Source organism: Trichechus manatus, unplaced genomic scaffold (genome assembly GCF_000243295.1).
Source record: "Trichechus manatus latirostris isolate Lorelei unplaced genomic scaffold, TriManLat1.0 scaffold00054, whole genome shotgun sequence".
Classification (NCBI taxonomy): domain Eukaryota; kingdom Metazoa; phylum Chordata; class Mammalia; order Sirenia; family Trichechidae; genus Trichechus; species Trichechus manatus.
This window is the reverse complement of record NW_004443990.1, coordinates 12,383,878-12,406,625: the sequence shown is the minus strand read 5'-3', so window position 1 is coordinate 12,406,625 and position 22,748 is coordinate 12,383,878. Positions and strand designations below refer to the sequence as shown.

Sequence of the window (22,748 nt, the reverse complement as noted above, 5' to 3'; positions counted from 1 at the left end):
CCCTCCTGTGTCCTATTACTGCTAAGGCAGACCTGCCCGGCCAGCTGAGCAACTTTCCTCGGTGCGGCCAGCAGGTCTCAGAGCCCAGCAGGCAGGAGACAGAGCCGCTGCCCTTCCACAAGGTCTGCGCCTCCTGGGAGAGGGTGGGTCTCCGGGACGAGGGGCTGTGGTGGATGGCTCTGGAGGCACCTCTTCCAAGGCTGTGCCATCCCCCTGCTGCGCAGGTCAGAGGGTCACTGCAGAGTCCGCTCAGGGCCCCAGGGCTGGGGCCAGGGGAGCCCATGCCAGAGGTAAGCTCCGCTGTGCACAGTGCCAGGTGGCAGTGGGGTCCCACATGGAAGGTGGGGGCAAAGAGTGGGCTGAGGGCTTAATTTCCCTCCCAGATGTGAGGGGGGGGGCAGGGCGGAGAATCACCTGGAAGCATCTTGCCTGCTGTCCCACCCTCCCAGCCGTCCCCAGGAAAGGAGATGGGGGGGTGCTCCCCATGCTGGTACTGGTGCCTTTGCCGACTCTCCCCACCCTGTGGGGAGCATAGATTCCTGCATGTCTCTGCTGACTCCTCATCCCCAGCCCCAACGCACCTCTGGCCTCAGGGCAGCCCTCAGCCCACTGCAGTGCCCCCAGGACACAGCTACCCCAGGGCTGATGAATTTGATAGAAACTTAGTGCGCACTCCCCTCTCCCTCCAGCAGCAATAAGCCAGTGAGTTTGGGCACCGTCACTCCATCCGCTGCTCTTGCTAGACCTGAAGGGGGTGCAGGGGCTGGAGCCCTCCTTAGCGGTGGGGGTGGGGGTGTGGGCTGGTGGGGGAACACACAGACTTGGACAAACTCATGCACTGGGCTGGATAGATCTGGGTTCTTTCCATCTCCCTGAGACCCCACTTTGGGGATGCCATCTGCTTCCTTAGTCCTAACTTTGAGGGGATTTGTCCAGTCTCCCAGCCCTGTGGGCTCTGAGAGGAGCAGCCCCTCAAAGTTCTCCATGGGACACTATATTTAGGAGAGCTGATACTCTGCGCCCCAGGACTCACCTCTGCCCTGTGACCCCATCCCACCCTCTGCTGGTCCTGGATCCTCCCCAGCCTACCCCACCCTCCTCTGCCCCGACCCTCCTGCCTCCTGCCTTGCCCTCTGCCTCCATCTCTGAACTGGCCTCTCAGGCACTGCCTTCTCAGTGTCCTTCCCCTCCACCTGACAGGTCTCGCTCAAGGTCACTGCAGTAATTCCATACCAACTACCGGGGCTGCCGCCACACCACCGCAGCCGCCACCACTGCCTTATCAGCTGCTGGGTTTCTGTTTCACCCCTTTTTATTTCTGGGCGTACTGTGTTCAATAAAACCCTTTGCTGTAACACCGCGGGCAGTGCTCCCAGCCGCTCCCTCCCGCGTTCCTTCGTTTTCACCTCCCTCCCCTCCATACTCCCTGTTCTCACCCAGCCCCCTCTTCCTCCCTACCTTGTACTCCTCTCAAGCTTCTGGGGAAAGAGATGGGAGGCACCCTCCCGGGTGTTTCTGACCTCCGTCTCCCCCAGCTCTCATCTCCCCCAGCTCTCGCAGAGGTGAGCCAAGAAGGCCCCTCCGTGCCCATCTTGTGGGAGCAAAGGCCAGGCAGGGTTGCTGAGCCCACCCTGAGGCCCACTTCTTCTAAGGCCCGAGCCCCAGCCCAGGCCAGGCAGGAGGGCCAGTGCACTGGGGCCCAAGTAGGGCCCCTGGTGGAGTCATGATGCCCGACTGGTTCTGCTGGTCTGTGGCCAGCCCTGGGAGAGGAGTGCGTACTAGGGCGGGTTGTGTGCACAATTATTTCCCATTTTGACTGTGCCACCGGCCAGGCCGCCAGGTGGGGAGGTAAAGTCAGGTCTGAGTCACTACTGAGGAGGAGGGCAGGAGTTAAACGAGTGGTGGCGTGGCATCCCCACAGAAGGCCTGCCACCAGCTGGACGGACGGAAGGACAGACAGCAGACAGAAGGTAGGCACAGCGGCAGCCAGGCATTCTCCACCCACCGCATCCCCCTCGGGGTCCCAGCCTCTTGGCGGGTGCTCTCCCCAGCACCTGGGCCCCAATGAAACCTGCCAAGGCCTGCGAGGCCACTTTGAACTGAGCCCAGGGCTGGTTCCTTTAAGCCACCAGGTTGGCAGCTGGGGAAGAGGGAGAGTGGAGCTGGGGGGAGGTGTTAGAGAGCTTTGGTGGGGGGCAGGCAGCCTCCTCCTGCCTGATTCCTGCCTTCTGGCAGCCTGGGGACCAGCTGGGCACAGCGAGGCTGAAGATGGAGGGCAGAGCCGAGAAGTGACACATCTCATTGGGCATCTGGGGGAGTTATGGTCAAGGTAGAGGCTTTGCAGATTGTGTATATGAGTGTGTGTATGAGTGTGTTGAGACTATGTGTGTTGTGAGTTGGTGTGTAAATGTATGTGTGTGTGAGTTGGTGTATGAATGTGTGTGTATGAGTATGTGTGAGCGTGTGTGTGTGCCTGCACATCCATATTAGCTCTAGAGATATGACAGTGGCAGGGAGATTCCAATTTTGTTTCTGGTGGGGCTTGGGAGTCCCTTCTCTCTGCCTTGGGCCTGTGTATACTTTCTGAGATGGCTCCCTCCTGAAGCTGTGGGGAGGGTGATGGGCTGGCTCTAACCCTCTCCTCAGCTGGGGCATCAGAGGTCTGCCTCGTGCCCAGACTGGCTCTGCTCTCAAGAAACTTACATTCTGGTTGAGAAGGCGGGACTAAAGACAGTAAAACAACCAGATAAATTAATTACAAAACTAGGTGACACTGAGAATAAGTATTGGATTAGTCTTCTGGAGATATAGGTGTCAGCCCCAACTCTGCCGCCTACACACCGGGCAACTGTGGACAGGTCATGGCCCTCTCTGGCCTTCAGCGTTCTCGTTTGTACAGTGGGGGTGGCTAGAAGATCTCTTTGAAAGTCGGCCTTCCCCAAGTGCTCTTTTGTCTCTTGCCTTGTGGCCCACCTCCCAGTGTCCCCCTGAGCTTCCCTTCCTCGCCTTGCTGGTTCACTTCTCCTCACCCTTCCCCTCGGATCCCAGCTCAGCCATCACTTCCTCCAAGGAGTCTCCCCTGATTTCCTAGCTAGGTATTCCTGTGCTCCTCTGCATTCCCACACTGCACTCTGATTGTCTGTTACCCTCCCAACCGGACATGGGTGGGTCAGGGCTTGTGTTCTGTGCCTGGCTCAGAGACGGCCCCCAGGAAATAGGTGTTGAATGAATTAAACTACAAAAATTCACAGTCAGAGGAGAGGAAAGTGATACCGAGAAACTGGAAAGGATAGGCCTTAAGCCAGATTCTGGCAGAAAAGGAAGAGCCAAGCAGAAGCAAGGCGAGTGGGCATTCCTGGGGGTCATGTGCTGGGATTAATCCCGGCCCCCCACTTACCAGCTGTATGATCTTGTGTGTGATCATTTGATATTTCTCTGAGCCTCACTCTCCCTATCTGGGAATGGAGATAATAATAATGGCATCATAAGTGCCTGCTGAAGGCTGTTCCTGGCAGTGGGGACACTCTACCTGGCCTGATTAAGCCAGGGGTTGAATGATCAGCAAGGCGGGCCATTGCCCCTGAGTCCCAGACCCTCTCTTCCTCAGATCCATGTGGAACCCAAGGACACCACTGCTTTGCTGACAGCACAGCAGCCCCTCCTTCAAGACCGTGACCTTGCAACGGTGGCCCTTGGCCCTCCACCTCCGGCTGGGGCGGAGGCCGCCTGTCTCCAAATCCCCAGCCATGACGACCTCAGCACTGCGGCGCCAGGTAAAGAACATCGTGCACAACTACTCTGAGGCAGAGATCAAGGTGCGGGAGGCCACCAGCAATGACCCATGGGGCCCACCCAGCTCACTTATGTCAGAGATTGCTGACCTGACCTTTAACACGGTGGCCTTCTCCGAAGTTATGGGCATGATATGGCGGCGGCTCAATGACAGTGGCAAGAACTGGCGGCATGTGTACAAGGCACTGACGCTGCTGGACTACCTGCTCAAGACAGGCTCCGAGCGGGTGGCCCACCAGTGCCACGAGAACCTCTACACCATCCAGACGCTCAAGGACTTCCAGTACATCGACCGCGATGGCAAGGACCAGGGCATCAATGTACGCGAGAAGGTCAAGCAGGTGATGGCGCTGCTCAAGAATGAGGAGCGCCTGCGGCAGGAGCGCACCCACGCCCTAAAGACCAAGGAGCGCATGGCACTGGAGGGCATGAGTGTCGGCAGCGGGCAGCTGGGCTTCAGCCGCCGCCATGGCGATGACTACGGCCACTCCCGTGGGTCCCCATCCTCCTACAACTGTGAGTGAACTGCCAGGGTGTGGCCAGGGACAGGGGGCCAGCTGAATTCCAATCCTGGTCCTGCAACCCCGAGCCACAGATAACAATACCTACCTCAGAGAGTTGTTAAGAGGATTCAGAGAGGTGAGGAGCGTAACATGCAAGGCGCAACTTCCTGCACATAGTAGGTGCTCAACAAGCTTGCTAAAATAATAAGTTAGCTCTCTGGTGGAGTGGCATAGTGGTAGAAGTATCAGCTTTGGAGTCAAGTAGCCTCCTTATTCTGCTCTTGATAAGTTGTGTGACCTAGGCAACCAGCTCTCTGTACCTCAGTGTTTTCATCTGTGAACTGGGGATCATCTTACCTACCTCGACTGGTTGATGTGAGAATTAAATGAGATCGCCCTGGAACATCCTCAGCCTTGTGCCACACACATGGTACATTATGTGCTCCATCAGTGCATTCCCCTCCATCCTCCCACTCAAGGGCACTGCTCCTGAAAATGGGGGCAGCTGCCAGGCAGTTCTTGCCTCTCTTCTTCAGCGGTGGGGGCTTTCCTGGTCTGAGGCATACACAGGAATGGCCCTCCCTTTCATAATGCCCTTGACAGTTTGCTGAGGGCTTGGAGGGCCATGACCTTGTTTGATTGAGGACTCCCATCCTCTCACCCCCCTTGGCCCAAAGCAGAAAGGGACTCGGGTTTAAGCCCTACTACAGGACCCTGGGCCACATGTCCCTCTGAGCTGTTTGCACATCTGTAAACAAGGGACTAGAATCTTTACCCTGGGGGTGGAACCGAAGTTGCGTAGCACATTGCCTGGCCCATTGGAGCCCTTGACTGCCTCCCCCTTTCCCCCTCAGTTCCCCTCCTGTGAGCCTCAGCTTCCTGACAGGCAGCTGTTGGGACTCCCCGAGGGGGCTGTGGGAGCCCGTGGGTACCAGTGTGGTCATAGAGCCCTACTGTGTTGCAGCCTCCTCCTCATCCCCCCGCTACACCTCCGACCTGGAGCAGGCCCGGCCCCAGACATCAGGAGAAGAGGAGCTGCAGCTGCAGCTGGCCCTGGCTATGAGCCGCGAGGAGGCCGAGAAGGTGAGGTCCCCTCCTGGAGCAGCCCAGGATGCACAGAAGCTGGGTCGGGGCAAGAAGAGATGCCTTGACTCCTAGGCCCCCCTACTCTGGGCCCAAAGCCCTAGTCCTGTTCCCAAGGGCAGCACAGGGCCTGTGTCCTGGATTTGTCGCAGGTGGGGACTACCTCACTGCCTCCAAGCCTGGGCTGAAAAGGGCAGTGAGCATGTACTGGGTTGGGGGAACATGGTGTCATGAGGGCCTGCTACCACCTGATAGCGGGGAAGGGGTGAGTGTGCTGACAGATGTATTCCTAGAAGACACCGGGATATGCTGACACGCCCCCATCAGATGCTCCCTAAGGCCCCAGGTCTTGTTCTTTTGGGGCAGGGGGCAGAGACAGTCCCGATATCTTCTCTGCCATTACCTTTGCGGAAGCAGCTGGGCCTCACAGCAGGGCCAGAAGAAAAGGCTCTATCCTTCTGATTTTTAATCTGCATCTCAAATCCAGACAGGAAGAACACCATACCCACACTGCTCTGTGGGGGTGGATGGTCCACCTCCACTCACTTGGGCATTTCTGTCTCTCCATCTCCCTTACCTGGGGCTAGGCAATACTGCCATTGGCCCAGGGGTGGAAACACTGGGCCAAGCTCACCGCTCTCTTCCTCCCTAGCAGCCGGTCCCCCCGGCCTCCCACAGGGACGAGGACCTGCAGCTGCAGCTGGCTCTGCGCCTAAGCCAGCAGGAGCACGAGAAGGTAGTGGCTGAGCCACCTGGGCTGCCTGCACTGGTGCTGGTGGAGGTGCTGTCCAGGACCTAGCCATGCTCCTCTCGCTTCACCTGGTGGGCTTCACCTGGTGGTCGTTTCTGCTCCTCTGGGTACCTGTTCTTAACCTCTCGGCGGCCTCCCACCCTGCACCCTCTTGACTCCAGCCTCGAATGCTCTGGTCCTCTTAAGCTCAGCCTGGGCTGCTCATGCTCTCCTTGCCCCTCTTCTGCAGGAGGTGAGGTCCTGGCGGGAAGATGACTCCTCCAAGGCCAATGGCGCAGGGGCCACGGTCCACCGTTGGGAAGACCAAGAGCCCCAGAGAGAAGAGAGAAAGGAGGGGGAACAGCTGAAAACTAGCCAGGTAGGGAGTGGGCTTGCGTGTGGGGGCTAGATAGGTCCTGGAAGATGAATTAATATTTGTCATCAGTGTAGAACAGTGCTTTGTACAGAGGAAGCACTATGTAAGTGTTCATTAAATGAGAATGGGAGTGAAGGGGGTATAGCAGTCCCCCGTCTCATACTGCATGGCTGGTAACTGGCTGATGGCAAAGTGGAATGCAAAGACTCACTTTATGACTGGAACAAGTCACTGTCTTGGCCTCAGTTTCCTCCTCCATACAGTGGGCATACTGGACAGTTCCAGTTGATATTCTAGGATTACGTGATGCTATGGATCAAGATTAGGGGTGGGCTCAGGCACCTAGTGCTGAAACATCTTGGGCTCATATACATACTTTCTGGGAGGGAAAAGTGGGGGCTGCTGAGAGCACGGCCACCCTCCAAAGCTGTTCATGCTACTCTGAGGTATCTCTGCCCCTCTCTGACCCACGCTTAACAAAACCAAAAACCAAACCCATTGCCGTCAAGCAGATTCCAACTAATAGTGACCCTTTAGGACAGAGTAGAACTGCCCAATAGGGTTTCCAAGGAGCACCTGCTGGATTTGAACTGCTGACCTTTTGGTTAGCAGCTGTAGCTCTTAACCACTACGCCACCAGGGTTTCCCTTCTTACTGTGGCCCAATTTCTCCTGGACACTGACCTAGGGAGGTAGGCTTGTCATAAAATCTGTCTTCTCCCTCACTGCCCCCTTCTGCTGGACTGAGCAGCAGGACAGCTGAAGAAGGGGTCAGCAGGGCTGGGGTCTATCCCAGCTCTGCCTCTCCCTGGATGTGTGACTTCAGGCAAATTGGTTCCACTCTCTGGGCATCAGTTGACTCATCTGTAAAATGGGCAAACACCTGCCCTACCTACCTCACAAGACTGTTGTGAAAATCAGGCACTAAACGGATGAGGAAACAGTTTATAAAGTGGAAAACACTGTACAAAGGTGAGGGATAATTAATAGGTGTTTGTGGAATGAATAAAGGAGGAAATGAGCTGGAGTTAGGCTGACAGGTCAGGGCCCGCCCTCCCTCTGGGCCCCACCCATTTCTGAGCCATGCTGCCTCTCCCCTCCACAGTCCTCCATCCTGGACTTGGCCGACATCTTCGCACCCACCCCGGGCCCACCTTCCATACACTGCTCTGCTGACCCATGGGACATCCCAGGTGGGCATGCAGGGCTGCAAGAAGCTCCCAGGCTGGCCCCAGAGAGCCCCTTCCTTCCCAGCTACTTGTCAGCACCACCTCCGTATAGCTGAGGGCCACTGGCTAATCCCTCACCTCCCTAAGCCTCAGCTTCCTCTGTGATACGGGGTAGTAGTCACGGCTGGGTGAGCCTGCTTGAAGAGCCCAGCTCATGGGGAAGCTCGGCAAATGTTCCCTTGTTGCCCTCCATCCTCTCCCTGGCTTTCCTTCCTGGGAAGGCGGCCTGAGTTGCCCATGACTGAGCACCCAGGCACCTGAGACAACTTGCTGAGTATAGGCTCTAGCTGGCTGAATGGTTCTGAGTCAGCATGTCATCTGTGAAGTGGGTCCCAGCTTGGGCTGGGTAACTGGGAAGGGCCCTGAAGGGGGGTAAGGGTGGACATGGGGTCATGTCTGTGCCATTCCTATTTCAGGTCTCAGGCCAAGCACAGAGCCCAGCGGCTCCTCCTGGGGGCCTTCTACAGACCCCTGGTCTCCGGTCCCCTCGGGAAATGTCCTGTCCCGAAGCCAGCCCTGGGACTTGCCCCCCATGCTCTCCTCCTCTGAGCCCTGGGGCCGGACCCCAGTGCTGCCTGCTGGACCCCCCACCATAGACTCCTGGGCACTGAACTCCCCCCACCATAAACTCGCCAGCACTGGGGCCGACCCTTGGGGGGACCCTATGGAGATTTCCAGTACACCTGGTAAGTGGAAGGCCAGGGTGTGCGGGTGAGGGGCTAGGGGACTTCTGGGTCACCCTCCAGTGCCAAGGTGCCAGCATACCCTGTCTGTGTTGAGAAGAGGGCTGCTCCCCTGAATAGGGGTCAGATGGTGCCTGAACTTCTTGCCATCTATCTCTTCTTCCTTGGCCAGCTCTAGGTGGTACCTCAAACTTTGACCTATTTGCCAAAACCCCAGAACCCACAGAGACCAAGGAGAAGCCAGAGGGTGCCCAGGCCCTGCCCTCTGGGAAGCCCAGCAGCCCTGTGGGTAAGCAGGAAGCAGCGAGACATTGAAATCCCAGGGACTGTGGGAGCCCACCCAGAGCTGGCCTCTTCCTTCTTCCTTAAAACACCCATGGCCAGTCCCTTTCTCCACCAATGAGCTCTGCCATTGCCGTTCCAGAGCTGGACCTGTTTGGAGAACCCATCCCCAGTTCCAAGCAAAACGGTACGAAGGAGCCGGATGCTTTTGACCTGGATGTGCTGGAGGAAGCGCTGACCCAGCCTAGCAAGGAGCCCCGAGCTTGCCGGACTCCTGAGTCCTTCCTGGGTCCCTCGGCCTCTTCCTTGGTCAAGCTTGACTCGTTGGTCAAGGCACCCCAGTCTGCAAAGATCCAGAACCCCTTCCTCACAGGTAGGACACTCCTCGTCCCTGCTGGGCCTCAACACTGGGGGCCCCTGCTCTCCTTTGCCCCTCAGAATCTAGCCCCCTGCCCTAGAATCTTACCCCCTTCCCCATCTCTAAGCCCCTGGATCTTGCAATCCTCCCCTCCCCTCCCCGTTTAGGGCTTTGGCTCCCAGCCTGCTCCAAGCCCCCGACCCACTCTCGTTCCGCAGGTCTCAGTGCTCCATCCCCCACCAACCCGTTCGGCGGGGGCGAGCAGGGCAGGCCAACCTTGCACCAGGTGCGCACCGCGTCGCCAGCGCTGGGCCTAGCGGTCGGCGGGCCCGTCGAGGCGCCCCTGGGCTCCATGACCTACAGCGCCTCCCTGCCCCTCCCACTCAGCAGTGTGCCGGCTGGGTTGACCCTCCCCTCCTCAGTCAGCGTCTTCCCGCAGGCTGGCGCCTTCCCGCCGCAGCCCGCAAGCCTACCGCAGCCGCTACTGCCCACGTCGGGCTCCACCGGCCCCCTGAACACGCCCTCGCTGGCGAACACCAACCCTTTCCTTTGAGCACCGTCCAGCCGCCCCAGGTCGTCCGGCGCATGCGCACGAGGACCCTCCGGCCGCGGGCAGCTGCAGGGCCCCGCCCCTCGGGAATGAGGCGGGGCGGGGCTGTAACCCTGGAGCTCGACCCGGGGATCGCGGACCGGCAGCAGCTCGACCGGATGCCGCGATTGTGCTCGTTCAACACTCATCGAAGCTTCGACAGACCCCTTGCAGCTCCTGAAGCTACAGCCTGGCGACTTCCTGGGAGCCGAGACCACGCCCTTGTAATAAAGACTGGAACCGACGTCCTCAGCTCTCACAAAGTGGACTTTTCGTGGGGCGTGGCGGCTGCGTCTGGACCACTGCGCCATCCCCGGCTGCCGTGGAAACAGCTACTTAGCAATATGGGCGCAAAAATGTTCCCACTTCCCTTACAGCCCCTCTCAACCCCTCTCCCCCCCCCCCCCAAGCTGGGCATTTTCTCTTCCATATATTCTCCAGACCTTCATTCATTCGGTCATTTCATTCATTTATCACAGACGGGCTCCCGGGATAATTTAACAGCAAGGAAGCATCGCCAGCACTTACTGCGCATTGGTTATGTGCTAAACACTGTAGGCAGATTATTTCATTTAATCCTTGCAACAGCCCTCTAGGGTATATACTCTGTTATTCCCGCTCGAGACTGGCTACATAGTTAACATAATTTGTGGGGCCCAGTGCAAAGTGAAAATGCAGGGCTCCTTGTTCAAAAATGAGTACGAATTTCAAGATGGTGTCTGCCGAACATGAAACCAAGCGCAGGGTCCTCCCAAGCCTGGAGCCTGTGCAACTGTCCAAGTCTCTCACCCAGGGAGCCGGCCCTGCTACCATTTTACAGATAAGGAAGCCTAGGCCCAGAGAGGTTAAATGGTATGCGCAAAGTCACAAAGCTAGCAGAGTGAGGCTGGGATTCAAGGTCAGACAGTCTGGCTCCACAGCCCAGAGCTCCTAGGCTGGGCCCCAGAATTAATTCAGCACATATTGACTGACTGCTGGGGACAAAGTGCTGGGCTGGCCTGGGAGGGATCCAAGAACTGCTAAACTCACACCCTCTGGGAGCTCCCAGAGCAGCTGGGCAGACAAGCCAGGGGCATGTGACACAGCAGCAGCAGCACCAACCAGGTGCTGGAGGGGGGTGGTTGTCGACTGTTTTACTGAGTCACCTTAAATCCGTTCACCAGGGCTGGCAAGAAACTCAATCTCAGCCATCCTGAGGGAGTCTGACCCCTCCTGGGGCTTCTGTGGGGCCTGGGACCCAAGGGTGGGGGCAGGGCCTGGCTCCTTGTCCTGAGGGCCACTATGGTCACTCCTTCTCTACTCAGTGCTCCCCGACCACTGGACACTGATGTGTCCTCAGTGTTCAGGAGGTGGTCCCACAGACAACATGCTATCAGCCCCTACCCTCTTCTGGAATGATTCGGACAAATGGACTTTCCATAGTACAGAGACACCAAAGTCAGGGTGGGGGGACCGAGACCTTTAGGATACAAAGTGGCTCTTCTGCTTGAGATGAAGTTGGGGAAGGAGCTTCTTTGGTGTTTGAGAGAGGGTGTCCTACCGTGACTGTTACACCTACTTAGGAGTCAGACCAACAGTGTTCAAAACTCTGCCTCATGTTTTGAGCTTAATAACTACTTAGTAATAAGTGGTTATACTTTCTGACCTTGAGTAAATTACTTAACCCCTCGGTGTCTGTGCCTCCTTTTCCTTGTCAATGGGAACAGCTTCCTTCCTTATAAGGTTGTTATGCGAGTCCTCCCAGGCCAGTGTCCTTTTGGCCCTGGGCCAACCCTCTTCGAAGACTGACCAGGTGGAACGAACCTGCCATGCCCCACATTCCTGGTTTTGTCGGGAAGTGCCCAGAGTCCAGCCCTCTTCTGTCCTCTGCCACACCCCAATCCTAGGGCTCCGTCCTTCTTGGTCTCTGACCCAGCCCTTTGCTTCTCCTGACCTGGGCTCTCCTCTTCTAAACTGGCTCTCCAGAGGACACTGCTTCCCCAAGGACCTCCCACGGGGTGCTGTTTTGTCTCCCACAGAGAAGAGATTGGTAGCCTTGCTCCCACAGCTACTTCAAGACCATCTTCCTCTTGTAAAAATCCCTCCCCCTTGGAGGCCAGTCCCACTGGGCTCTCCTGCCTTCTCCACCCCTGGGGCTGCTACTCCACCTCATTCTTGGGATGCTTCGATCCTGGATCAGTCTTCTCACCCAGGTCTTGCCTCAATCCCATGTGACTCCACTATCCCAGAGGATAACCTCGCCTCTCCTTGACCTCAGCTACCCTCGCTCATGATCCACACTTTGGGGCTTGGTCATCACCCCAGATTCCTCCACATTCAAGTAGGCTTCCTGTTCTCTGATCTTAATATCATTCTTTTCAGCTGGAGTGGACTCCTTGGAAGCACCTGCCAGGGCCTCTGGCTGCTGACTCCTCCACCCTGACTCCCACCACACTCTCAGGAACTGCACAGTATCAATGATCTCTCCCTAATATCTTTATTCCAATTCTTTTAATGGAATCCTTCCCATCAGTATTTATCTTAATTACCTTTATCTATCTTTTCATCCTTCCCCCTCACATCAAGCACCCACTTCACATATTTCCCCTTTTCTTCCCCTCACTCCTCAGTCCACTCCAATCCAGCTCTGTTCTCACCCTGACCTCACTGAGACAACATTCACCAAATCCATCAATGGCTGCCATGTTGCTAAAGCTAGTGGACCTTTTTCTGTCCTATCTTAGCTGGCTTCTCAGGAGTCTTTGACTATGTGGACAAAACTTCTCTCTACCTCTGGGCCACCATCCTCTCCCAGTTGTCCTGTTATCACTCTGGCCATTCCCTCTCTGTGTCCTTTGCAGGTTCACTCTTGAGTTCCTCAAGCCTGAGTCTGAGCCTGAGCCCTCTTCTCACTATCTTCCTGGACAATCTCACCCAAGCCCATACCATCTCCACAATGAAAACCCTGATTTCTCTCTCCCACCAACTTCCCCTCTGTGCTCCAAAGCCTTGTCATCTCCATGTGTATGTCTCTAAGGCACTTCAAACTCTGTGTCCAAAACTGACTTTGCGAACTCCCTATCTGGGCCTCTCCCTGTACCTTCTCCTCAGTAAATGGCCCCACCACCCTGTCCTACAAGCCCCACCCTGAAAATCATCCTTGACACTTCCCTTTCTCTCACCCCCAATACTGACGGTTTTTCCTCCTCAATGGACCTCTAGTCCTTCCTCTTCTATCTCCACTTCCACCACCCTGGTGCAGGCCTTCACTATCTTCCCTGGGTCCTGCTATGGCTTCCTAACTACTCCTGCTTCCTCTCTTGCCCCTTTCCAAACCTTTCTCCACCGGGCAGCCAGAAGGATTGTTCCAAAATGCAGATCAACTCAGTCACTCCTCTGCCTAAAGCTCTTCAACAGCTTCCTTCTGCTCTCATCAAGAACCAAACCTCCTTCCTACAGTTCACAAGTCCTTCCAAGGCCCAGCCCCTGTCCTCCTCCCAAATCTCCTAACCTTATCTACTACCTCTCTTCCTTTGCTTCCTGTCCTCCAGCCATGCCAGCCTTCTGCAGTTCTTCAGCCTAGACTCACTGCCACGCCACAGGGCCTTTGCACATGCTGTTTCTTCTGCTTCCCCAGCACTTCCTCAGCCACCCCTCTCTAAGTTGCCTCCTTCCATTCTTCTATGGCTACTTACATGTGATTTCTTCAGGGAGGCCTTCCCCGTTTGTTACTCCCACCAGATCAGGCCCCTTGTTATACTTACTCATGACACTTCTCAGAGTGGGTGGTTGTACATTTATCTGTATGACTGTTAGATGAGCTTCTGCCTCCCTCACCAGACTGTAAGCAATATGAAGGCAGAAGCCTTGTCTCTCTTTGCCCACCATTGTATACCCAGTGCCTAGAAAAGTGTCTGGCAGGCACTCAATAAATATTGGCTGAATGTAGCAAATGAGACAAGTGTGTAAAGTGTACAAACAAAACAACCCGTTGCTGTGGAGGTGATTCGACCCCATGTGTTACAAAGCAGAACTGCTCCATACGGTTTTCTTGGCTGTAATCTTTACTGAAGTGGATGGCCAGGCCTTTTGCACACCGCTGGGTGGATTTGAACCGCCAACTTTTAGGTTAGTAGTCCAGCTCAAATGGTTTGTGCCACCCAAGGCCCTCCAGTAAAGTATACAGGAGAAGCTAAATGTTTGCTCATCATTATTATTCAGAAGTGCGTCCTGGAGTGGGCAGGACTTTGAAATGGGGAGGCTGAGCAAAGGCAAAGCTCGCTAGATGGTTGGGCCTGGGCCAGCCGGCTGGAGCCTCATTTCGCCTCTGAAAATGGGCAAGGGTTAGAGAAGACGAGTTAGGCTCTCATATTCCACGCCCCAGAATCCTCATAGCCCTCCATGTTTCCCTCACTGAGGGTCATTCTCCCGCAGACACGGGTTTATGTCCAGCAGTGCCCAGCCTAATTTTGTGCACAGATCCGGATCCTCTCAAGCCCCGACAGTCCAGCCTGCAACCCCGACCGCAGCCATCGGGAGGCGCTCGGAGACCAGCCACCCGGCCCAGAGTCCCGGTGAAGACCCGCCCGCGGCACGGTCGGTGCCAGGGCCCGCCTCTCGCAGCCTCACTCCCTCTTTCCCGTCCGCGGCTGCTGGCCCACAGAGCCGAACAGCCATGCTGGGCGTGCGAGCCTGTCTGCGCCGCGGCCTCCTGCTGCCCCGCGCCCAGTCGGGCCTCGCCGCGAGCCGCAGGTACGGGCAGGCGAGTGGGCCGCTGCGGCGCGCCCTGCGCTTGCGGAACCCAGCGGCCAGTCGTCCTGGCCCTGTCCCTAGTGCCTGCCCCGACCACCCCTGCATGCTCAGTCCACCCCCAACCGCGCCCCGATCCGCTCCTGCAACGCGCCCGGGCTGTGACGTTCTCTTCCCTCCCTCTCTCTCTATCCCTCCCCCTTTCTCTCCCTTCCCCTCTCCTCAGGCCGCAGGGCAGGCTTCTCAGGGACTTCATTCCGACACCGCCTCCAGGAAGCCTTCCCAACCCCAAGGCTGGGCCCAGGGCCCTTCTCTAACAGCAGTCCGGGCTGGTCCTGTCACAGTCCTATTGCTGCACGACCTGTCATTATTTAGGTCTGCTCCACAGAGCCACCCTCCCAGGCTGGTTCCTGAGATCAGGGCCGTGTCTGATTCTCTGTGTCCTGGGGATCTGGCACAGGACCTGGCTCACACAAGTGCCCAGTGATGGATGTTAAATGAGGGAGTCCCCTTGTCCATGTTCCTCTGATTGCTCCTCACCTAGTCCAGTCCCAGACCCAACCTTTCTTGGAGTGTCCAGCCACCAGCAGGGGGAAGCTTCCTGGTCAGATTACGCACCAGGAATACTAGAGGACCACCTCCATCCCAGCTGCCCTGGGGAGGGGCCCCGGTAGGGGGAGGGAACAGAGCCCCCAAGGACCATTCTGTCCATTATGACCCGCCCTGACCTCACAGTCATCATCCTTCCCACCACCAGGTGTGAGAGGTTGGGGGGAGACTAACCTGGCAAGGAGCCCCCAATGAGCCACCTCTCCTCACCACCCCAAAAACACAAGGGGGAGCACAAAGGCCACGGTCTCCCCCGTGGTTCAGAAAGGTGGGTTAGGATCAGGGTTCTGGGAAGGGTTGCCGGAAGGCTGGGTGAGGTGGAGTGGGGCTCTGGGGTAGGCCTAGGAGGAGGTGAGTGGGGGCGTCTCACCTGCTTGTCCCATCTGTGTATGCCAGGGGTAGCTCCTCCCGGGACAAGGACCGAAGTGCGACGGTCGCTAGTTCTGTGCCCATGCCTGCTGGAGGGAAGGGCAGCCGGCCCAGCTGCCCCCCATCTGCACCACAGAGAGCCCCCAACCGCCTCATCAACGAGAAGTCACCGTACCTGCTGCAACATGCCTACAACCCTGTGGACTGGTGAGTAAAACCAAAAAAAAAAAAAAAACCAAAAAAAATCCAAAGCTGTTGCCATTGAGTTGATTCCGACTGTACCTCTCCCAGTTTGATGTCCCCCACCTCGAAGCAGCTGGGGTCTCAGCCCCCTCCTAGACTCCCTGGGCTAGTGACTGATGCCCCACCCTGCTGGACCTAGGTATCCCTGGGGACAGGAAGCCTTCGACAAGGCCAGGAAAGAAAACAAGCCAATTTTCCTCTCAGGTAATGCACACACCTTCTCTGGGATGGGGGAGGGATGGTGAATGGGGAAGGGTCCTCTGGGCCTGGGGGGCTCCCAGGAAACTAGAGATCAGGGCCTTTTAAGTCTCCTTGGCTGACCCCCTGCTGATCCATCACTGCTTCCCTGACCCCCTTCCCCGGCCCTGTTCCAGTGGGGTACTCCACCTGCCACTGGTGCCACATGATGGAGGAGGAGTCCTTCCAGAATGAGGAGATTGGCCGCTTGCTCAGTGAGGACTTTGTCAGCGTGAAGGTGGACAGGGAGGAGCGGCCGGATGTGGACAAAGTGTACATGACCTTCGTGCAGGTGAGCATCTTCCCATGGGAGTTGGGGGGCTGTTGCACGAATGCTGGGGATGCTCACCCTCGCCCTCTCTCCACCAGGCCACCAGCAGTGGTGGGGGTTGGCCTATGAGTGTGTGGCTGACTCCCAACCTCCAGCCCTTTGTGGGGGGCACGTATTTCCCTCCTGAGGATGGCTTGACCCGCGTTGGCTTCCGCACGGTGTTGCTGCGAATACGGGAGCAGGTGGGTGTGCACGGCAGGGGATGGGGGGCCAGGGTTGAGTGAACAAGGGGCCTGTACCCCATGCTGACACCCAGGTCTGCCCCACCTCCTGCAGTGGAAGCAGAACAAGAACACTCTGCTAGAAAACAGCCAGCGTGTCACGACAGCCCTGCTGGCCCGGTCGGAGATCAGCATGGGCGACCGCCAGCTGCCGCCCTCTGCTGCCATCATGAACAGTCGCTGCTTCCAGCAGCTGGACGAGGGCTATGATGAGGAGTACGGTGGCTTCGCTGAGGCCCCCAAGTTCCCCACGCCGGGTCAGTGCCCCACTCCCTGCCCTAACTCTGGCCTGGCTAATTACCTTCTGATTCCTGTCCTGATCAATGAGCTTCTGACCCCTGGCTTGGTTGTCAACTTTCTTCCTCCTGACTGGACAGTCACCTCCTTACCCCTAGCCTGTCGGTGGCCTTCTGGTCCCCTAGCTATCTGGTGAAGACCTGACTTCTGGTCTCAACAGCATCCGTTTTACCCTGACCTGGATAATGACCTCTGGCTCTAGGTCTAGTCAGTGACCCTGTGACCGTGGCCTGGCTTATGATTTCCTGGGCTCTGGTCTGACCTGTGTCTTTCTGACCTCTTGTTGGCCAATGCTATTTTGACATCTGGTTTGGGCAGTGACCTTCTGTCCTCTGGGTTAACCACTTACCTCCCGACCCCCAGCCTGTCCAGAGCACTTCTAACCCCAGCCTGGCCAAAGACGTCCTGACTACCCAGACTTCACTCCCCGCCCCCCATTCTCTCATCTGTGTGCTCTTGGTGCCCCACAGTGATCCTGAGCTTCCTGTTCTCCTACTGGCTCAGCCATCGACTAACCCAGGATGGCTCTCGGGCCCAGCAGATGGCTTTGCATACCCTGAAAATGATGGCCAACGGGGGCATCCGGGACCACGTGGGGCAGGTGAGAGGGGCCGGGCATTCCCTGGAGGGGGCAGCATTAGGAGGTACCGGGATGGGGCCAGAAGCTGGGATCAGTCTTCAGCTCTGTCCCACCTGGCCCAGGGCTTTCACCGCTACTCCACGGACCGCCAGTGGCTCGTCCCGCACTTTGAGAAGATGCTCTATGACCAGGCACAGCTCGCGGTGGCCTATTCGCAGGCCTTCCAGGTGACTCCATACCCCAGCCCAGAGCAAAGTCACCCATACCTCAGCTTGTCCACCTAATCCCGGCTATCCCTCCCCAAGCCTTTCTGGTGACTTGTGGCTTCCCTTTAACCACAACTCCTAATTCCCTCCCATATGTCCCCTATCCACGCTTCCTTTCCTCACCTTCCTGGGAGAATGCTGGACACCCCCATGTTCCTAGGCCTCCCCAATGACCTCTGTTTACACTCTCCTCCTTTTCTCCCTCAGATTTCTGGCGATGAATTCTACTCTGACGTTGCCAAAGGCATCCTGCAGTATGTGTCCAGGAGCCTGAGCCACCGGGTGTGTGTCCTCCAGAGGCAGGGGGCCTGGCTATGGGAGGGGTCAGGGCCTCCATTCCCCTTAGGACTGGGGCCAGCCAACTCTCCCCTCCCCATAGTCTGGAGGATTCTACAGTGCAGAGGACGCGGACTCACCCCCAGAGCGGGGCATGCGGCCCAAAGAGGGCGCCTTCTATGTGTGGACAGTCAAAGAGATCCTGCAGCTCCTCCCCGAGCCCGTGCTGGACGCCAGCGAGCCGCTGACCTCGGGCCAGCTCCTCGTGAAGCACTATGGGCTCACAGAGGCGGGCAATATCAGCCTCAACCAGGTGAGGGCTTCTGGGAACAGGAGGGGCCCTGGAGCCGGACAGGCATGTGGACTCCCTAAGACAAGGGCTGTTTTCTCCAGGACCCCAAGGGGGAGCTGCAGGGCCAGAACGTGCTGAACATCCGGTACTCGCTGGAGCTGACCGCTGCCCGCTTCGGCTTGGATGTGGAGGCTGTACGGACCTTGCTCAATTTGGGGCTGGAGAAGCTCTTCCAGGCGCGGAAACATCGGCCAAAGCCGCACCTGGACTCCAAGATGTTGGCTGCCTGGAACGGTGGGGTGGCCGTGTCTGAGGCCTGATCCTGTTTGTAGAATTACCCTTCACAAGCCCCTTTTGTATGTCAGGCACCTGCCAAATGGTAGTTCATCCTTTATTAGGTGTATTATCCCCAATTTACAGATAACCAAACTGAGGTTTAGAAGGTTTCAGTAACCCACCCAAGGTCACACAGCTCATGAGTAGCAGGGCCTGGGAGGGGGTTGGGATGGATATACCTGGGGGCCCCAGCCAGCTTCCCACAACCACCGGTCTCTCCTCCCTCCAGGGCTGATGGTGTCTGGCTACGCCGTAACCGGGGCTGTCCTGGGCACGGACAGGCTTATCAACTGCGCCGTCAATGGTGCCAAGTTCTTGAAGCGGCACATGTTTGACGTGGCCAGTGGCCGCCTGATGCGGACCTGCTACGCGGGCTCTGGGGGGACAGTGGAGCACAGGTGAGGGACCGGCTTGTCTCCCTATGCTCCCTGCACCTGCCTCTGTCGCTGTCCTCCACTCTGAGTAGCCTCTAATCCTGCCTTTGCCATCTATTCACCGTGCTGTGAGCTCTTAACTTCCCTGGGTCTGTTTGCTAATGGGCTGAGAAGTAGATTTTGCTGGTTAAGTGAAATAATGCATGAAAAAGGCCCCCTCTGTGAAAGCCCCTGTCTCCCCTGGGCCCGTCCCCAGCCTCCCCCAATGCCTCTCCCAACAGCAACCCACCCTGCTGGGGCTTCCTGGAGGACTATGCCTTCGTGGTACGGGGCCTGCTGGACCTGTACGAGGCCTCCCAGGAGAGTGCGTGGCTCGAGTGGGCTCTGCGACTGCAGGACACACAGGACAGGCTCTTCTGGGACTCCCGGGGTGGCGGCTACTTCTGCAGTGAGGCCGAGCTGGGGGCTGGCCTGCCCCTGCGCCTGAAGGATGGTCAGTTGTGGGGCCAGGGTGGAAGGTTGGCCTGGGGTCCTGAAACTAGCTGGGGCTCGGTTTTCCGTGGGGCCTTAAGTGCAGTGTGGGGCTGAAGAGCTGGCGTGGGCAGGGCTGGGCTGGGCTGTCCTGGGTTCACATCCCATCTCCACCACTTATTAGCTGGGTGACTTGGGGGCTGGTCTCGTCATGTCTCTGAGCCTCTCTATCTTAATATGCCAAGTGCAGCTAACATTGGTACTACCTTCCAGGGCTGATGGAAAGATTAATTGATCTAGTGCATGCTTACACTTAGCACACTACTGGCATGGATTCATGTGTTGCTGAGCAAGACTTATGTGGTCCATGCCCTCGTGAAGCTAATGGTGTCATAGAGGAGACAGCTAATAAACAGTAATGCACTATGCAAAAACGCACATAAAATGTGCAGTTAAAACGTAGTGAGCACCACAGAGATGTACGAGCCCTCTAGCTGGGTCCCCTGCCCTCTTACTTTCCTCAGTAGCACCTACTGTCACCCAGAGTGTCTTTACTTGGCTGTTGCTAATGGTCCCTCTCCCCATACTCCAACATAAGCTCCTGGGGAGCAGCACTTTCTGTCCACTGCTATGTCCCCAGGGTCTAGCGCAGGCCTGGCACAATAAATATTAGCTGCCTGAAGGAAAGGGCCTCGAGAGAAACATCAGAGGGGCCAACTCAGATGGGGGGAGGTCAAAGAATGCCTATGACAGGTGTCATGTAACCTGAGGCCTGAAGGGCAAGACAGAGCCACATGGTCCTGGAGGCATCAGGGAGAGTCCAGGCAGAGGAGACAGCCTGTGAGAGGCCTGAGGGGCAAAGATCCTGTGCCCTGGAGGACAGAGGGGTGTGGACAGTGCAGGAGAGGGGGGCATCAAGGTGGGCAGGGCCTCATGGGCCATGCAAGGAATCGAAGGCTCTAAAAGGTTTTAAGTGGGTTGCGACCCGATCTGATTTAGATTGAAGGTCACTCTGTCACTCTGACTGCTGGTGGAGAAGGGATGGGGGCAGGGAACATGGGGAGACCAGTGAGGACGCTGTTACTGGCACCCAGTCCAGGCAAGTGTTGGCGAACTGACCAGGGTAGAAGTAAGAGATGGGAGAAGCGGCCGGCTTTGGATCTATCTTAACGGCAGACCCGACAGGATTTGTAGGTGGATTAGAAGTGGAGGGAGAGAGAGGGAGGAGCAAGGGTGAGGCCCATTCTGGCTCGAACAGCGGGCTGGTTGGCTCGAGGTGTCAGCAGTGGGATGGGGAAGACTGGGGAACCAACAGTTCAGCCCAGGATGAGTGGAATTGAGGGTGCCTGTGAGAGAAAGAAGTATCAGTAAGAGGTGGGGCTGGTGTTCAACTCTCAGGCCTGGGGGAGGAACAGGGTGGCCAGGGATCTTCTAGAACCCCAACCCATCCCCCAGTGGCTCTGGCCACAGTCGTGGGGCAGGGTCCTGGGACCTGGTGGCTGCTACTCTCACTCCCCCGGCCCTACCCTGCAGACCAGGATGGTGCAGAGCCCAGCGCTAACTCTGTATCAGCCCACAACCTGCTCCGGCTGCACGGCTTCACGGGCCACAAGGACTGGATGGACAAGTGTGTGTGCCTGCTGACTGCCTTCTCTGAGCGCATGCGCCGCGTGCCAGTGGCGCTGCCTGAGATGGTCCGTGCCCTCTCAGCCCACCAGCAGACCCTCAAGCAGGTGGAGTGTGTGTGTGAGGGCATGTGGGTTGGGACCCTGGGTGAGAGGGGAGTTGGGGCTGCATTGGGGGATGGGGGAAGGGGTGGAGGCCCCTGGGGCTGCCCCCTACCCCAGAGCTCAGGTGTGAGTAACTGTGTGCAGGTCTCTGTGTCTGTAGGTGTGTGGTCAGCTGCCAGTGTGTGTGCACGTGTGTCTGAGGCAGGCTCCGTGGGAATGTCTGTAAGGGCTGCTCTGCAGGTGGAGGGGCCTGTGTGAGTCTGTGTGTCTGGGGAGACTTGCCTCTGGCACAGCCAGGTACCTGCCTGTCACTGGGCTCTCAGAGTGTGGTGGCAGGAGGCAGGGGCTAAACATATAAATTTGCCCTGGTGGCTGAGAGTGTATCAGGGCTTTGCTGTGTGTGTATGTGTTGTGTGTGTCTCTGTGTATCAGTGTCCCGGGGTCTGCAGGCTGTGTGTCGGGATCTGCGTGCATGTCCCTCTGTGGGGTGTTGCTGTGTGTGGATGTGTGTGACCCACGGGTGTGTCTCTGTGCCTGCCTTTCCGGGTGTGTGCTTGTTGAGCATTTGCCTCTTGTGTGTGTGTCTTCAGGTTTGTCTGGCTAGATTTGTGTGTTTGCCTGTGTCTCTCTGCCTCTCTGTCCCTGTGTGTGTGGTGTGTGCATGTGTGGTGCCTGCCTCTCTGTGGGCATCTCTGTGTGACTGCTCTGTGTGGCTCCGTGTGTAGGGGTCTCTGTGTTTGTGTCTTTGCCGGTGCTTCAGGTCTCCTGGGTGTGTTTGTAGCTCTACTACTACGTATGACGTCGCCACTCTGTGTATCCGTGTGTGTGTGTGTGTGTGTGTGTGTGTGTGTGTTCCCACTTGCCAAGCATTGAATCTGGTGGAGCTTTACTGCAGCTGGGCTGGGGGACACTGAGATGAGTCCCCATTCCCAGCTCTCCTTAGCCCTCCTTCCTTGAACTCTGACCTCTCTAATCTAGGCTTTGGGGACCCCATTTAGAGGCATCTTTCCCGGTGGAGAAAGGGTAGAAGCTGAAAGGAAGATCCTTAGGAATAGAGGGTGGGGTGGAGGGAGGATGGGGGAGCCCTGGCAGGCCTGGGGCCTAACCCCAGATGTGGAATAACCTCTTGTTCTGGCCAGATTGTGATCTGTGGAGACCCCCAGGCCAAGGACACCAAGGCTCTGGTGCAGTGTGTCCACTCTGTCTACATCCCTAACAAGGTGCATGTCCCCCGAGCCCTCCCCACCCTCTGCTCCCCCTGTGCTGGCCTCCTCCCTCCCCAGCTCCCCACATTTCCTTTTCCAGTCCCTCCAAAGGCTTGGGGAGAGATAACCCAGCAGTGGACCCCACCGGGGGTTCCTGCACACCCACCTCTGTGACCCTTTCTGCTCTGCCGCTGCCCCAGGTGCTGATCCTGGCCGATGGGAACCCTTCGAGCTTCCTGTCCCGCCAACTGCCCTTCCTGAGCACCCTGCGACGGCTGGAGGACCAGGCCACCGCATACGTGTGTGAGAACCAGGCCTGCTCGCTGCCCGTCACTGAGCCCTGCGAACTACGAAAACTGCTGCTCCAGTGACTGTCCCTACCCCCTTGGGCCGAGGTGGAAGGCGGCGCTTCCCAACTGACTGGAGACTCGGGCTCTGCAGGGCCTTGCACAACCTGCGGCCATCCCTGGGCATCTTGCCACCAGGTGACCTTGGCCACCCTTGCTGCCCCCCCGCCGTGGGCATCCACACACCCTAGAATAAACCTAACAGTGTCCCG

The 22,748-nt window shown here is 57.4% G+C and overlaps 2 protein-coding genes across 3 annotated transcripts; both read left to right on the top strand.

Annotated features, from left to right (window-relative positions):
* The first annotated feature begins 3,609 nt into the window (after window positions 1–3,609).
* EPN3 (epsin 3) lies at window positions 3,610–9,588 on the top strand. The gene is made up of 9 exons (XM_004378108.1): window positions 3,610–4,308; window positions 5,260–5,378; window positions 6,034–6,114; window positions 6,359–6,487; window positions 7,589–7,676; window positions 8,129–8,398; window positions 8,574–8,684; window positions 8,820–9,050; window positions 9,254–9,588. The coding sequence occupies exons 1-9, from the start codon at window positions 3,747–3,749 to the stop codon at window positions 9,586–9,588; spliced, it is 1,926 nt and encodes a 641-aa protein (XP_004378165.1). The 5' UTR covers window positions 3,610–3,746.
* A 4,588-nt stretch (window positions 9,589–14,176) lies between these two features.
* On the top strand, window positions 14,177–22,748 carry SPATA20 (spermatogenesis associated 20). 2 transcript variants are annotated; one of them, XM_004377930.1, is made up of 16 exons: window positions 14,177–14,355; window positions 15,358–15,537; window positions 15,713–15,777; window positions 15,948–16,102; window positions 16,180–16,323; window positions 16,418–16,619; window positions 17,130–17,260; window positions 17,362–17,466; window positions 17,713–17,787; window positions 17,885–18,094; window positions 18,175–18,367; window positions 18,639–18,807; window positions 19,065–19,276; window positions 20,788–20,987; window positions 22,124–22,204; window positions 22,390–22,748. In XM_004377930.1, the coding sequence occupies exons 1-16, from the start codon at window positions 14,279–14,281 to the stop codon at window positions 22,558–22,560; spliced, it is 2,370 nt and encodes a 789-aa protein (XP_004377987.1). In that variant the 5' UTR covers window positions 14,177–14,278; the 3' UTR covers window positions 22,561–22,748. The 2 variants fall into 2 exon arrangements, with proteins under 2 accessions (XP_004377987.1, XP_004377988.1); XM_004377931.1 differs by lacking the exon at window positions 14,177–14,355 and adding an exon at window positions 15,153–15,229.

Coding starts and splice junctions, on each gene's coding strand:
- EPN3 (XM_004378108.1), top strand. CDS start 3,747: ATGACGACCTCAGCACTGCGGCGCCAGGTAAAGAACATCGTGCACAAC. Junction 4,309..5,259: donor GTCCCCATCCTCCTACAACT/GTGAGTGAACTG, acceptor ACTGTGTTGCAG/CCTCCTCCTCATCCCCCCGC. Junction 8,399..8,573: donor GGAGATTTCCAGTACACCTG/GTAAGTGGAAGG, acceptor GGCCAGCTCTAG/GTGGTACCTCAAACTTTGAC.
- SPATA20 (XM_004377930.1), top strand. CDS start 14,279: ATGCTGGGCGTGCGAGCCTGTCTGCGCCGCGGCCTCCTGCTGCCCCGC. Junction 15,538..15,712: donor GCCTACAACCCTGTGGACTG/GTGAGTAAAACC, acceptor TGCTGGACCTAG/GTATCCCTGGGGACAGGAAG. Junction 22,205..22,389: donor CTGTCTACATCCCTAACAAG/GTGCATGTCCCC, acceptor CCGCTGCCCCAG/GTGCTGATCCTGGCCGATGG.